This window comes from Catharus ustulatus, chromosome 16, assembly GCF_009819885.2.
Source record: "Catharus ustulatus isolate bCatUst1 chromosome 16, bCatUst1.pri.v2, whole genome shotgun sequence".
In the NCBI taxonomy this organism is placed as follows: Eukaryota; Metazoa; Chordata; class Aves; order Passeriformes; family Turdidae; genus Catharus; species Catharus ustulatus.
The window spans coordinates 14,968,177-14,984,557 of NC_046236.1; the positions used below are offsets into that span (position 1 = coordinate 14,968,177).

A 16,381-nucleotide genomic window follows, 5' to 3' on the forward strand; every position below is an offset into this window, starting at 1 on the left:
TCTTTGGCTTATTTTGCAAATCCTGCCCACATGACATGGGCTGGGTTTTGCAAAACTCTGACAGCAGTGGCATGGGGAAAATCCATCTCAGAGCACCCCAGGATTTTTCAACCTCTCCTGGAATTTCTTCTTGCCTGTGCCCCAAACTCCTGGGTTTGCTTTCCCTGTGGTATTTTTCATTTCTGTGCCTTTGGGATTCCTGGGCTGTGACATCAGGCCATGGTTTGATGTTTACCCCACTGGAATTTCATTTAATCTGCATTAGGGCTGCTTATCCCTCAGGAAAGGCACAGCCAAGGTCCAAACTCCAGCCAGGAGCAGTGCCTGGAATTAGGGAAAGGTGCAGGGGGTGGATGGAGCTGGGCTCAAAGTCAGGGCTGTGTTTTGGGAGGGCTCTGAGCAGGGAGAAATCAGGAAAAGGTTGTGAAAATGTCCTGAAGGTTTAAAATAAAAAGGATCTGGGGTTTAAAGCTGAAGGATGGGACAGAAATTCTGCTGTGCTGAGCAGTGCTGCAGCCAGGTGCTGGTGTGAGGAGAAAGAGGAAATAATTCTTTCCCATTCCAATTCCTGGATTCAGCATTGCTGATCAATGACAAGCAGAAAACAAAACACTGCTCATACTTCTGGGGCTTTGAGCTGCTCAGTTCTGCTGGTGCTGGGATGTTGTGGATTCTGGATGTTTATTGTCCCAGAGGTTTGTTGTGGAAAAGGAGAAATCAAAGGGAAAGGTTTTTTATTCCTTATTGAGGCATGAAGGGTGTTTATTCTGTTTGGGGACTGCACAAAGGCACCCTCTGGGTGCTTATCAAATAATAACTGCTCCAAAATAACAAAATATTGCTGTCCTCAGATTGGATTTAAAGCCCAGTGTTTGTTGGACTGTTCCTTGAAGCTGCTCCAAAAGTCTCTGGATGTAAAATCTGCTGTGGAGCAGAGCTTGGGATGCTCTGGGATGCAATGTGTGTTTTTCACATGAGGTTATTTATTAAAAAACCTCCAGCAGCAGGGCTGGTGCTCTGAGGTTCTGCCCTGGTGATGGAAACTTCAGCTTGAGCAAAGAGCTGGAAGAGCAGAGGAAAGCAACCCCATTTCTGGGGAAGGCAGGTGCATGGCAGGTTCATGTTTTCTGTCAAATGCTTGATTTGAGGGCTGTAACCAACCCTCAGCCTCGTGCTCCTGCAGCCAGCTCAGCCTTTTCCATTTCCCTTCCCCTCAATCATCTCAGCCCCATTTTCCATTGCCCATTTCCCATTTCCCATTTCCCATTTCCCATTTCCCCTTTCCCATTTCCCACACCCAGCTCAGCCCCATTTTCCATTCTGCCCAGGAATTTTCCTGCTTTTCCCTGGGCTGTTGTCTCACTCTGGCCATGCAGGGTGGCTCAGCTCCAGCAGGAGCAGTGCCAGGGAAGTTTCCAGAAGCCCCAAGCAGCCTGATATCCTATCAGGGATCAATACTGAGGGAGACCTTGTCCTGGGGGAATCATTCCTGCCCTGTGGCCCCTGGAACAAAGGGACTTTTCATTCCCCAGGCAGAGGTGACACAGGAGCTGTGCCAGGTGTGGCCTTTCCCTGCAGAGGTGGGATGGAGGAGCTGGTTCCCAAAGTCTTGCTCTGCTCTCTCTTGTAGCTTTTTGTTTTTATTTATTTATATTTATTTATATTTATTTATATTGATTTTTTTTTATTTTTATTGATTCTTATTGATTTTTATTGATTTTCAAAAATTTATTTATTTATTTATTTTTATTTATTATTTATTTTTATTTATTTTTATTTATTTTTAATTTTTAATTTTTTATTGATTTTATTGATTTTTATTCATTTATTTCATTTATTTTTAATTGCACATTGGGCTGGAGACACGACTTTTTGGGAATGGAGCTTCCTTGGGCAGCAGGGAGGTGACAGTGATGGTGACATGGAACAAGGGATGGGATTGCATAAAAGAGAGGTGGCATTGACTGGGGACAGGGATTGACTGTGGGACAGGGATTGGTGACTGTGGGGCAGAAATTATTGATTATGAGACAGGGATTATGGCCTGTGGGACAGGAATTAGTGACTGTAGCTCCTTTCTGTGGGGCAGGGATTGGTGACTCTGGGGCAGGGATTGGTGACAGTGGCTTCTTTCTGTGGGACAGGGATTGTTGCTCCTGTCAGCTCAAGCCCAGCAGTGCTGGGGGTGTTTAACCAGAGCAGAGCAAATTGAGAATGGGGTGGGAATGGTCAGGATGTGAAATCCCACAGGGAATTCCATGTTCCATCCATGTTCCATCCATGTTCCATCCATGTTCCATCAGCTGTGACACAAAACCAGCCCCTAAGAGAGGAAAGGGAACCTGCCCTGCCCCACTGACACCAACCTGAAAGCACTCAGGGCTGCCAGCCACGTGAAATAACAACCCTGGGCTGCTGTGCCAAGTTTCCAGCTGTTCCCACATGTGCATCTCGCCCTGACCTCCCCCTGTGCCCGTGCCAGCCCCGGGATTCCATAAAACACCACACTAATCCCCAGCCCTTTTCCATTAAATGACCAATTAGAGCTCAAGGAAAAGCCTCCTTATTGTTATTATTTCAGTTGGGAGCTCGTTCCCTGTGCACTGGGGGGTTTTTAGGGTTTTTTTGGGATGATAAGGTTCCCTTGGCTTTGTTAGCAGAGTTTGGGTGCTGCTCTGCTCTGGCTCCTCGCTGGTGCCAGGTTCAGCAGAGTTTGGGTTTCAGTCCTGAGCAGTGATGGAACACTCCTGGACACGAGTGGGTGTTTGAGGGGAGATGTTTGAGGTGAGAACTCTGTGTTTATTCCCTGGGAAAGTGTGGGAATGGGGAGCTCAGGGAGTGCCACAAGCCCTGGGGCAGGAGATGCTCAGCTCCTCCTGGGGGAAGCAGCAAATCCCCTTCCCCAGGTGACATTTGAGGTGACTCTGCAGTGGAGGGATGGGGGAAGTGTCTGCCTGAGCTCTGAAACCATCAGGAATTCAAAACTGAGCAAAAAAAGTGCCTGAAGCTCTTTGTGAGCCCCCTCTGCTGTACCTGAAATCGGATTTTTGGATGTTCTGGGTGCTGTGGAGCTGCCCCTGGCATTTCCATGGATCTGCACAAATTTCTGTCCATGAACTGAGAGGTTTCAGTTTAGGGCTGTGCTGTGGGGGACCCCAAGCTTTGCACCTGGGCTGGCAATGGGGATTTTGTGTGTTTGGCTCCCTGAATTTACTTTCTGTGCTAGAACAGAATGAGAACTCTCAGAAGATGCCCAAGGGAAGAGTGTTCCTTCCTGGGGAGGCAGCTCTGACACAAGCAGAGCACACAGCCCTGAGGAGAACTCAGGTTGGATGTCAGGAAAAAGTTTGTTATGGAAAAAGTGATGAAATACTGGAATTGTCAGCCTGGGAGGTGTTGGAGTCACCATCCCTGGGGGTGTTTAAAAAAGCCTGGGTGTGGCACTGGGTGCCAGGGGTCAGTGCAGGGGTTGGATGGGCTGGATGGGCTTGGAGGTGTCATTGTGTCATTGTGTCATTGTGTCATTGTGATTCTGTGATTCTGTGATTCTGTGTGTCATTGTGTGATTTTGGGATTCTGGGATTCCAACCCAGAGATTCTGTGACTGTGTCATTGTGTGATTCCAACCCTGTGATTCTGTGATTTTTCTGATGCTGTGATTCTGTGATTCCAACCCAGTGATTTTTGTGATTCTGAGATTCTGTGGTTCTGTGATTTTGGGATTTTGTGATTCTGAGATTCTGGGATTCTGGGATTCAGCGATTCTGTGATTTTGGGATTCTGTGATTTTGGGATTTTGGGATTTTGGGATTCTGTGATTCCATCCTGGTGATTGACTCTGGGATTCTGTGATTCCAACCCTGTCGTTCTGTGATTCTGAGATTCTGTGATTTTGTGATTCCATGATTCTGTGATTTGGTGATTCTGTGATTCTGTGATTCTGTGATTCCCACCCAGTGATTTTGTGATTCTGGGATTCTGGGATTCTGGGATTCCATGCTGGTGATTGACTCTGTGATTCTGTGATTCCAACCCTGTAATTCTGAGATTCTGCGATTCTGAGATTCTGGGATTCAGTGATTCTGTGATTTTGTGATTCTGTCATTCTGTGATTCTGTGTAACTCTGGGCAGGCAGGAGCTGTTCTGTCCATCACTGTCCCTGGGTGCAGCCCTGCTCTCCTGGACTCTTTTTCCCCTTTTTTCCCCTTTTTTTTCCCCTTTTTCCCCCTTTTCCCCCCCTTTTTTTCCCCCTTTTTCCCCTTTTTTTTCCCCTTTTTTTCCCCCCTTTTTCCCCTTTTTTCCCCCCTTTTTTCCCCCTTTTTCCCCCTTTTTCTTTGCAGAGTAATGAGTTGAGCAGGGTTGTTAGCACAGCCCAGGGGGGGCAGGGGCTGCCCCGCCTGGAAATCTCTCACCACAGACTTCACTGGGGCCAGACATGCTGTAAATTTTACAAGAAAAACACTTTACAGACCAGGAGCCCGACTCTGGTGTGCAGGGAGCTGCTAATGAACAATTTGGAGAGCACGGGAGCCAATCCCACCTTCCTGGAGCCTCCCGGTTCTCAGCCAGGCTTGGAAAGTTTGGGGGCTCCATGGAGCTCAGGGATTGTGTTGATTCTGTTTTGGGGCTCCATTCTGCTGATTCCTGTTTTGGGGCTCTGTGGAGCTCAGGGATTGTGTTGATTCTGTTTTTTGGGGCTCCATGGAGCTCAGGGATTGTGCTGATTCTGTTTTTGGGGTTCTGTGGAGCTCAGGGATTGTGTTGATTCCTGATTTGGGGGTTCCATGGAGCTCAGGGATTCTGCTGATTCTGTTTTTGGGGCTCTGTGGAGCTCAGGGATTGTGCTGGTTCCATTCTCTGTATTTCACAGCTTTCACTCAGCAGCTCCCAAATCTCCCTTTTTCACATCCTGGAAATGATGTTTGATATCAGCCAGAGCATTGGGATGTCCAGGGGCATTCAGGATGCTGAACTGGAACCACAGAATTACAGAACCACAGAATAACAGAATCACAGAATCACAAAATCACAGAATTACAGAATCTCAAAATCACAGAATATCAGAACCACAGAATCTCAGATTCACAGAATCACAGAAGCACAGAATTACAGAACCACAGAATCAGAGAATCTCAGAATCTCAGAATAACAAAATCTCAGATTCACAGAATCTCAGATTCACAGAACCACAGAATCACAGAGTTACAGAATCACAGAATCTCAAGATCACAGAATCACAAAATCTCAGAATAACAGAATCACAGAGTCACAGAATCACAGAACCACAGCATCACAGAATCTCAGAACAACATAATCTCAAAATCACAGAACCACAGAAGCTCAGAATCCCAAAACCTCAGAATCACAGGGTTGGAATCACAGCATCCCAGACTCACAACCATCACTGGTGATGTTTGATCCCTGCAGTTGCTGGGGCACTTTTTGGGGAGATCCTCTCTCCCAAAAGGGATCCTCATTCCCAAATCCCAGCCCAGGGATCCTCACTTCCCAAATCCCAACCCAGGGATCCTCATTCCCAAATCCCAGCCCAGGGATCCCCAAATCCCAGCCCAGGGATCCCCATTCCCAAATCCCAGCCCAGGGATCCTCATTCCCAAATCCCAGCCCAGGGATCCTCACAAATCCCAACCCAGGGATCCCCATTCCCAAATCCCAGCCTAGAGATCCTCACAAATCCCAGCCCAGGGATCCTCATTCCCAAATCCCAGCCCAGGGATCCTCATTCCCAAATCCCAGCCTAGAGATCCTCACAAATCCCAGCCCAGGGATCCTCATTCCCAAATCCCAGCCCAGGGATCCTCACAAATCCCAGCCCAGGGATCCTCACTTCCCAAATCCCAGCCCAGGGATCCTCACAAATCCCAGCCCAGGGATCCTCATAAATCCCAGCCCAGGGATCCTCATTCCCAAATCCCAGCCCAGGGATCCTCATTCCCAAATCCCAGCCCAGGGAAATGGATTCCCCCATTTCTGTGGGAAATGGGTTTGTAGGGGTTTGCAGGGCCTGGCTCACACATCTTGGAGATGAGAAATGCTGGGTTAGAAATGCCAGGGAATGGGAGAGATGTTGTTGGAGCTGGAAAAAGAAGTTTCAAAGGATGGCCTTGCAAATAAGACAAGAAACTTTGGAGAAATAGAACTGTGAAAGTTGTAACAGAAGCCACGAGAGATAATTTTAAATTATTTGCTTTAAGGCATTTTACAGCATGATGTGACAAAAGCTGATAGGCCAAGAAATGCTTATAATGAATTATAATTAGGAAATAGTTGTTTCTGATTGTGATGGTGTGAATTATAACACCTGTGTTGTCCCACCCTTCATGTGAGACTGAAAATAGAATAAAAGTTTTCTAAAACACCTCTCAGCTGCCCCAGTTCTGGGTCAGAACAGGACAAAATCCAGCAGTGTCCCTCCTGGAGAGCCTGTCCCCTGATGGATGGGAGCAGATGGGAGCTTGGAGGGGGAGAGCATCACCCTGAGAGGTTTTTTTGGGTGGAATAAATGTGATTTTCCTCTGGATGGGCTGAGCTGGGCTCAGAGCTGCCCTGGATGAGCCTGGCTGCTCTCCCTGGTTCTGTCCCTTCCCTGGGTGACAGAAATGACAAAGCAGGAGGGGGGAGCTGTGCTGAGAGCCCTGCAGGTGAAATTCCTGAGTTTCCCTTTCCCACAGTGTCCCCTGCTGCCTGCACTCAAAAATCCACCGAGGAGCTGCTGGGGAGAGCAGGAAAAGGAGAAACCTCGGAAAAGTCACCGTGGGGAGAGGATTTCAGGATTCCTGGAGGGAGGGAGGGAAATCTCAGCAATCAGGGAATGCCTGGAGCTGGGAGGGATCCACCAGGATCATCCTGGATTGTCTGAGTTCACTCTGCCACTGCTGCTCCTTGAGGAAGGGATTGAAGAGCAGGGAGTGAGGAGGGGACAGAACTGGGATAGAGAAACCACTTTGTTCTGTTTTCCTTTGGACACCAACCCAAACCCTTTTCCCAGGGGACAGCGATGTGGATTAGGGGGATGGATGAGTTATCCATGGAAAATGTGCTGTTGTGGTTCCCCTGTGGGCTGTGCTGCTAAATAAACCATTTCAGTGAAATATCTGGGGGCAGATGAGCTGGGAGCAATCCCTCCTGCTCCCTGGGGTGCCAGTCTCTGTCTGACCTCAGGGATCCCATGGGATGTGTGCAGAAACACTGGGAAATTCTCCATTTCCCTTCCAAATCTGCTGAAATCCCTGCCCAGGGACAGAAATCTTTAATTTCCAGGAAGAGCCCAGCAGTTCCTGACAATTCCATTTCCTCTTCCTTCCCCCAGACCTACGAGCAGAACGAGTGGATCATCCACCTGGCTGGGAAGCTGCTGGCCCAGGAGGAGGAGATGCTGGCCCTGCTGGCCACCAACCCCTTTGCAGGCAGAGACCCCCCGAGGTAAAGCTGGAATTATCCCAGGGGGGCTGGGAGCTCCTCCTGGAGCCCATCCTGCTGGGTTTGGGGATTTAGGGTGGGTTTGGTGACCCCACAGCACTGCCAGGACCTGGATTTGGGGATTTATGGTGGGTTTGGTGACCCCACAGCACTGCCAGGACCTGGATTTGGGGATTTAGGGTGGGTTTGGTGACCCCACAGTGCTGCCAGGACCTGGATTTGGGGATTTATGGTGGGTTTGGTGACCCCACAGCACTGCCAGGACCTGGATTTGGGGATTTATGGTGGGTTTGGTGACCCCACAGCACTGCCAGGACCTGGATTTGGGGATTTAGGGTGGGTTTGGTGACCCCACAGTGCTGCCAGGACCTGGATTCCCCATCCTGCTGGGATTTAGGGTGGGTTTATGGACCCCACAGCACTGCCAGGACCTGGATTCCCCATCCTGGGTGGGTTTGATGAACCCCACAGCACTGCCAGGACCTGGATTCCCCATCCTGGGTGGGTTTGATGGATCCCACAGCACTTCCAGGACCTGAATTCCCCCTGAATTCCCCCCAGATCCCTCCTGCTCTCCTTTCCTACCCCTCATCTTTATTTTTTGGGTTTTTTTTTGGTTTTTTGGAGTTTTTTTTTGTTTTTGGGGGTTTTTTTTGTTTTTTTGTGAGCTCAGCTCCAGCCCCAGCATTCCCACGGACCTCCTGAGGTGTTCCAAAGCCCTGCAGGAACGCCTGGCTCTGTGCACACTCTGAATTGTTTGTGTTTTCAAGGAAGAGGCAAAGCCAACATCAGCCAGGGGAAGGCACAGAGCAGAGCTCCGAGCTTTTGCACAAAAGGAATTCTGTCCCCACAGCAGCTGGTTTGTTGGTGCAGTTATTTTTAGCTGAGAAAACATTTTTTGGGGGCATTTTGGATCGGCTCAAGGCGTGTTTTGCTGCTGTTAATGTTTTCCATTTGAGGCTCAGAGGATGCACTGCAAACAGGGGTGGAATGAAATCCCCCTGGGTTCATTCTGGGCCATTTTGGGTGAATTTTGGGCTATTTGGGGTGAATTTTGGGTGAATTTTGGGCTATTTTGGGTGAATTTTTGCATTAACTTTGGGGTATTTTGGGACATTTTGGGACATTTTTTGGGTAAATTTTGGGACATTTGGGGTTATTTTGGGTTAATTCTGGGTCATTTTGGGTGAATTTTGGGATATTTGGGATAAATTTGGGGTGAATTTTGCGCCATTTTGGGTGAATTTTGGGATGTTTTGGGTGAATTTTGGGTTACTTTGGGTGAATTTTTGGGTAAACTTTGGGGTTTTTGGGACATTTTTGGGTAAATTTTGGGACATTTGAGGTTATTTTGGGGATATTTGGGGTAAATTTTGGGTGAATTTTGGGCTATTTTGGATGAATTTTTGGGTTAACTTTGGGGTATTTTGGGACATTTTGGACATTTGGGGTTATTTTGAGTTAATTCTGGGTCATTTTGGGTGAATTTTTGGGTTAACTTTGGGGTATTTTGGGACATTTTTTGGGTAAATTTTGGGACATTTTGGGAAATTTGGAATTATTTTGGGTTCATTCTGGGCCATTTTTGGGTGAATTTGGGGATATTTTAGGTAAATTTTGGGGTATTTTAGGCTATTTTGGGTGAATTTTTGGGTTAACTTTGGAGTATTTTGGGACATTTTGGGACATTTTTGGGTAAATTTTGGGACATTTTGGGACATTTTGGGTTAATTCTGGGCCATTTTGGGTGAATTTTGGGATATTTGGGGTAAATTTTGGGTGAATTTTGGGCCATTTTGGGTGAATTTTGGGTGAATTTTTGGGTTAACTTTGGGGTATTTTGGGACATTTTGGGACATTTTTGGGTAAATTTTGGGACATTTTGGGACATTTTGGGTTAATTCTGGGTCATTTTGGGTGAATTTTGGGATATTTGGGGTAAATTTTGGGTGAATTTTGAGTGAATTTTTGGGTTAACTTTGGGGTATTTTGGGACATTTTGGGACATTTTTTGGGTAAATTTCAGGACATTTTGGGACATTTGGGGTTATTTTGGGTTCATTCTGGGCCATTGTTGGGTGAATTTTGGGATATTTCGGGCTATTAAATAACCTAAAATAACCCCAAATGTCCCAAAATGTCCAGAAATTTACCCAAAAATAGCCCTAAATTAACCCAAAATCTCCCAAAATATCCCAACATTTCCCCAAAAATGGCCCAAAATGGCCCAAAATTAACCCAAAATATTTTCCAGCTTTAGGACACCCCCCAATCCTGCTGAGTAGAAACTCCTCCTCCAGCTGGGACACAGAAAAATTCCCATTTTTACCCAAATATTTCCTCTGAGTATTTTGTAAACCCCAAGATGTAAAAAAAAATCCCAAAAATCCTGGAATGGTTTGGGTTGGGATGATTTTTTTTGACCATCCCTGATCCTATAATTCCACAATCCTGCACTTTAATCCCAACCACAGTAGCTGGGTGGAAAAAAAAAATCCAAATTTTCTTCCCATTATTCCCCCCCTCCACTCCACTCCAAAGGGAATTTGGAGATTTAATTATTTTCATTCCCTGCTAGACTAAATAATTAGGGGCAGGGAGTGTTTTCCATAAGAACCTGCATAGAATTTGTTCTGTTAATGGAAATTCTACACCTTGAACAGACTCTCACAATGAGTTAATGCCTTGGAAATGAAATTTTGGAGAGCAAAGTTTGGGGGGGTTCTTTACAACCCGAGGAATTATGGTATTTTTTTTTTTTTTCAAGTGTGATAAACTTCAAATGAGAACCAGGTGAGTGATTAAAAATGAGGGCATTGTTGAGTGGGGAGCTGGGGATGGTTGGGGAATTTGGATTTTCCCAAAATATTCTGGGGCAGTGGACAGTTCATAAAAGCTCAGCCCTCATAAATCTGAGAGGCTGCAATAATCAAAGGGGGCAAAAATCAGATTTATCCCACAGGAGAGGGGAAAAGCCCCAGGATTTTGGGTCTGTTTGGTGTCCCTGATGTTAAATCAGGATTTTTATTCCTCTTTGTTGGGTCTGTTTGGTGTCCCTGATGTTAAATCAGGATTTTTATTCCATTTTTTTGGGAAGGGCTGGGTTTGTGGGGTGGTTTTGAGGGAGCTGCTGCTTTGGGACACACTTGGGATTGTTTATTTTTTATTATTATATTTGGTTTTATCTCCCATTTAAAAGTGACTGGGCAGGGATCTGTGGGGTCAGCCCAAGCTGTGGGAAGAGCTTGGTCAGATTTGAAATTTGGAGAAGCAAATTTGGGGCTTGGACCCTGCCCAGAGGGATAAAGGTGATTCTGGAGCAGGGCTGGGAACTCCAGGCATCACTGGGATTGGGGAATGAATCTCTCAGAATTAGCAGAATTAAATTCCTGAAGGTTTCTTTAGGGAAAAACAACCTCAGGGTTCCAGGGAAGGCAGAGCTCAGCCCAGGCTGGGGAATCTGGGATCCTTTTCCTTGCAGGGGAAATTCCAGCCTTGGATCCATCTGCAGCCACAATTGGATTTTTTTTTTTCCCCCACAGTTTGTTCTGCCCTTGGGCAGGGAGTTATCCCACCCCTTCTAATCCATCCAGAGAGGGAAAAGAAGGGAGGGAAAACCAGAGAGGGAAAAAGCAGAGAGGGAAAAAGCAGAAAAATCAGAAAAACAGAGAGGGAAAACCAGGGAGGGAAAAACTGAGAGGGAAAAACCAGAGGGAAAATCAGGGAGGGAAAAACCAGGAAGGAAAAATAAGAGAGGGAAAATCAGAGGGAAAACCAGGGAGGAAAAACCAGAGAGCGAAAAACGAGAGAGGAAAAATCAGAGGGAAGACCAGAGAGGAAAAAGCAGAGAGGGAAAAACGAGAGAGGAAAAATCAGAGGGAAAACCAGAGAGGAAAAAGCAGAGAGGAAAAACCAGAGAGGGAAAAATCAGAGAGGGAAAATCAGAGGGAAAACCAGAGAGGAAAAACCAGAGAGGGAAAAATCAGAGAGGGAAAAATCAGAGAGGGAAAATCAGAGAGGGAAAAACCAGGGAGAAGAAACCAGAGGGAAAATCACAGAGGGAAAACCAGAGAGGAGAAACCAGAGAGGGAAAATCAGAGGGAAAAGCAGGGAGGGAAAACCAGAGGGGAAAAACCAAAGGGAAAACCAGGGAGGAAAAACCAGGGAGGGAAAAACCAGGGAGGGAAAAACCAGAGAGGAAAAACCAGAGAGGGAAAAATCAGAGAGGGAAAAATCAGAGAGGGAAATTATTCAGAGGGAAAACCAGAGAGGGAAAACCAGAGAGGGAAAACCAGAGGGAAAATCACAGAGGGAAAAACCAGAAAGGGAAAAACCAGAGAGGGAAAACTAGAGAGGAAAAACCAGGGAGGGAAAAACCAGAGGGAAAATCAGGGAGGGAAAACCAGAGAGGAGAAACCAGAGAGGAAAAAGTAGAGAGGGAAAATCAGAGGGGAAAACCAGAAGGAAAATCACAGAGGGAAAACCAGAGAGGAGAAACCAGAGAGGGAAAAACCAGTGAGGAAAAAGCAGAGGGAAAACCCCACTGTGCCACTTCCCAAGAGGATTTTGAGGCTCAGCTGCTCCAGCTCTGTGGCCCCAGACCTTGCAGGAGCCTCAGCATCAGCAGCACTAAAAAACAACCCCAAAACTGCCCTGATTCCCTGAATCCAGAAGAATTAATTAATTAATGCTCCCTCCCACCAACAGGGCAAGAGCAGCAATGCTACCCTGGTGAATTTGGATTTTGGATTTCCCACAACAGAGATAAAACACCCAAAAAAAGTCCCAAAAAATGCAAAAGACACCCCATGTTTTGCTTTCTCTCCTTCCTCCACCCCTCTCCCACCCTCCCAGCCTTGTCAGGCTGTTAATTCTGACAGAAAGCACCGCTGCTTTTTTCCCTGGAAGCCCTCAGCTGTTGCAGGGAGACAGCTGCACCCTCTGGAACTAATTTCAGCTGTCTGGGAGATTTAGGCCCCCATGCCAACAACTCCAATATTGCTGCTAATTTTTAACACATCCAGTTGGGAGATGTCAGGAGGGGCTGATGTACAACAGCACCGCAGGGCAGCTGCTGCAGGCATCTGCTCAGGGGTAAAATATTGATTTTCAGTTTTTATATTGATTTTTTTGTTATTATTTTGAGGCTTTCTGGTCTGGTGGGGATGCCCAGAAAAATTCTTGGGGTGGCTCAGTGAGTGGGTCAGAAGTTGCCCTAAGGACCTTTTTGTTTTTTGGGAATTTGGGGAGGGGTCTCCCTGGATTTTTAGAGGGATTTTAGGGAAAATTTTGGGAATTTAGGAGAGATTTTAGGGGGATTTTTTTAGAATTTAAGGAAGATTTTGGGGGGAATTTTGGATTTTTGGGGGGATTTAAGGGGGATATTTTGGGTGGATTTGGGAGATTTTTTGGGGATTTCAAAGGGTATTTTTGGGGGGATTTTGGGGAATTTCTGGGGGATTTAAAGAAGGTTTATGGGGGATTTTTGGGGTGGATTTGGGGAATTTTGGGATGTAAGGGAGGAATCGGGATTTTTGGGAGTTTTTTTCGGATTTTTTTTGGGATTTAAAAGATGATGCAGGGAGGATTTTTGGGGATTTTTTGAGGGTTTTTTTGTGATTTGAGGGAGGACTCAGGAGGGATTTTTGGGGAGTTTTGGGAATTTTTTTGGAATTTAAAGGAGGCCTCAGGAGGGATTTTATAGGAAATTTTTGGGGGGTTTCAGGAAGAACTCCAGGAATTTTGGGGTGAATTTTGGGGGTTTTTTTGGGATTTAAAAGAGATTTAAGGGGGATTTTTTCAGGGGATTTTTGGGTGGATTTTTGGATTTTTTTGGATGTCTCCCCTACTTCCAAATAAGCTACTCCCCAAAAAATGGCCCTTTTACCTCCTGAGCCTGGCAGGGAAATATTCCCTTCCAGTTTTTATATCCTGAGCCTGGCAGGGAATTATTCCCTTCCAGCTCTTCCACCTTTCCCACCTTGATTTTGGGAATATCCAGAGATGAGTTTGCATCTCTGCAAATCTCTGCAGCCACTTAGGGAAGGAAGAACCCCAAATCATCACAGGGCAGGTGGAGGGATGCTTGGATTGCCATCAAATCAGCCCCTGAAGCGTTTTTGGGAGGTGCACCTGGGACTGGAGGTGGAAATGTTTTGGGAATTCCAGAGAGCTTGGAGATCTCCAATCATCCTGGAGGGCAGGGAGGCTGGGATGCTGCAGTGCTGCAGTTTGGGGGGTGAGGTGCAGGTTTGTGCTCCCCAAATTCCACTCAGGGCCTCTTTTCCCATTTATCTTCCTTCATCCTCAGAGGAGGGGGGAAATGAGGGTGGTTGAATCATGAAATCATGGAATGGTTTGGGATGGAAGGGGAATTAAAGCCCATCCAGTGCCACCCCTGCCATGGCAGGGACACCTCCCACCGTCCCAGGCTGCTCCAAACCCCGTCCAGCCTGGCCTGGGACACTGCCAGGGATGCAGGGGCAGCCACAGCTTCTCTGGAAAGCGAGGTGGGTGTGATGAGCACAGAATCCCAGGAGCACTGAGGCCAGCACTGAGGTCCCAGCTGTGCCCGATGCCACCTTGTCCCCAGCCCAGAGCACCGAGTGCCACCTCCAGGTGTCCAAGGACACCTCCAAACCTCTCTGGACATCCCACATTGCCATGGCTTTGCAGGAAAATCCTTCCTGGGTGCCAGCAGGACTGGAACAGAGCTGTGCTCTGAGCACCCTTGTGTTGGGTGCAGCTCCCTCCTCTACCCCGCTCCCCAAAACCGAGCGCTGATGGCAAATCCGTCGGAGCCGTCCCTGATTGTTTTAGCAGCAGGAAGGACCTTCCTGGCCGCTCCAGGGATCCCACAGCTGCGGTGCCCTGCTCAGTAGCAGGGTCTGTATTTTCCTAGTGGAGCAGAGCAGGTTTAAATGAGCACTGACACGACTTTGACAGTTTTATTTTGTGGGTATTTTATGGACTCGGCCGGCGACGCCGGCGATGCTCGGGCGCGGGCGCCGCTCCGGCCCTTGTCAGCATGTCCTACATCAAGGGGGACAAACCCCCCGGATCCAGCGGCATGGGCAGCTCCCAGAGTGTTTCCTGACACTGATGAATGTTTCTTTCTGCACTGCTTTCAAAGCTCCTTTGCTGTCAGCTCCCGCAGCAGCCGGAAAACAGATGCGCTCCGAGCCGCGCTCACGGAGCGGCCGCGGGCTGGGCAGGGGGTGAGGGGGGCTCAAACTCCCTGCTCCAAAATATCCCAGCCACAAATAGTCCAGGATGGCTCTGAGAAAGGAAAAAATCTTATTGGTCCTGCTTTGATTATTGTTCTGTCATATTTAGCTGTGGGAATGTGTGAGGAGTGCTCAGGGCAGGGGTGGTGAAACTGCTCGTGCATCATTCCCGAGGAACATCTGGATTCATAAATGGCATCAAGAGGAGCTTGGGAGAGCCCCAAAGCCTTGATGGATTATGGATTATGGATTATGGATGGATGGATGATGGATGGATGATGGATGATGGATGATGGATGATGGATGGATGGATGGATGGATGGATGATGGATGGATGATGGATGGATGGATGATGGATGGATGATGGATGGATGATGGATGGATGGATGGATGGATGGATGGATGGATGGATGATGGATGGATGATGGATGGATGGATGATGGATGGATGGATGGATGGATGGATGGATGGATGGATGGATGGATGGATGGATGATGGATGGATGATGGATGGATGGATGGATGATGGATGGATGATGGATGGATGATGGATGGATGATGGATGGATGGATGGATGATGGATGGATGGATGGATGGATGGATGGATGGATGGATGATGGATGGGTGATGGATGGATGATGGATGGATGATGGATGGATGGATGATGGATGGATGGATGGATGGATGATGGATGGATGGATGGATGGATGGATGGATGGATGGATGATGGATGGATGATGGATGGATGGATGGATGATGGATGGATGATGGATGGATGATGGATGGATGGATGATGGATGATGGATGGATGATGGATGGATGGATGGATGGAAGGAAGGATGGATGGAGTGCCAGGATGTGAACCACCCTCAAGCTGATTTCTCCACCCACCAAGGCTCCAAATCCCCAATCCCAAGGGAGCACAAACACCGCTCCAGCTCTCCCCAGCAGTCCCACCCAGCCTGAGGTGCCGTTTTTGTCTCCCACAGGTGGATCCGGGGGGAACACTTCAGGTACAAGTTCAGCCAGCCCGGGGGGAAGCACGCTGCCCAGGGCAAGTGGTGGATCCGCAAAAGGATCGGCCCCTACTTCCCCCCCGTCAGCCTGCAGGGCCTGAGGAAGTTCTTCCAGGACAGGAATTGGCCTTATCCCATCCAGACCTGAGGGCAAAGCACGGCCAGGACAAGAGGGACCAGCTGGGAAGAGGGAGAACAAGCAGCTCCCTTTCAGAAACTTCTGGAATCTTCCAAAAGGAGATTCCGAACATCTCCCGCCTCTCTATTTTTTCAAAAATTCCAATAAATTTTGGAGTGTTCCAAAAGGAGATTCTGAACATCTCCTGTCTCTCTGTTTTTTAAAAAATTCCAATAAATTTTGGAGTCTTCCAACAGGAGATTCCAGGGATGGGTGACAGGGAGGGGTGACACCCCCAGCACCCCCCATGGACTGGACACTGGCACCACCAGTGCTGACCTCTCCCCTCCCCAATTTAATTAATTTCTTTTCTTTCCAACCCCTGGGTCAGGGATAATGGATGCCAGACCAGCATTCCCAGCATTCCCATTCCTGTTTGATGCTTGTTAAGCTTTTTTTTCCCCTTTTCTTTTCCTTTTTTATTATTTTTTTTTCAATCCAAGCTCCCCTCTCTCCTCCTGAGCAGTGCCTGGAAGATAAAACCCATCCAGAGGGGCAGGAGGGGATTCCTTTGGAAACAT

General features: G+C 47.6%; 1 protein-coding gene across 3 annotated transcripts in view; it reads left to right on the plus strand.

Annotated features, from left to right (window-relative positions):
- The window catches only part of LMF1 (lipase maturation factor 1), a 138,991-nt gene extending 122,988 nt beyond the window's left edge, over positions 1 to 16,003 (plus strand). For all 3 annotated transcript variants that reach the window (XM_033074316.1, XM_033074317.2, XM_033074318.1), the window contains 2 exons: positions 7,332 to 7,444; positions 15,656 to 16,003. In XM_033074316.1, coding sequence (XP_032930207.1) covers positions 7,332 to 7,444; positions 15,656 to 15,830 — 288 coding nt within the window. In that variant the 3' untranslated portion in view covers positions 15,831 to 16,003. The remainder of the gene's footprint in view (positions 1 to 7,331; positions 7,445 to 15,655) is intronic.
- The last annotated feature ends 378 nt before the right edge of the window (positions 16,004 to 16,381 follow it).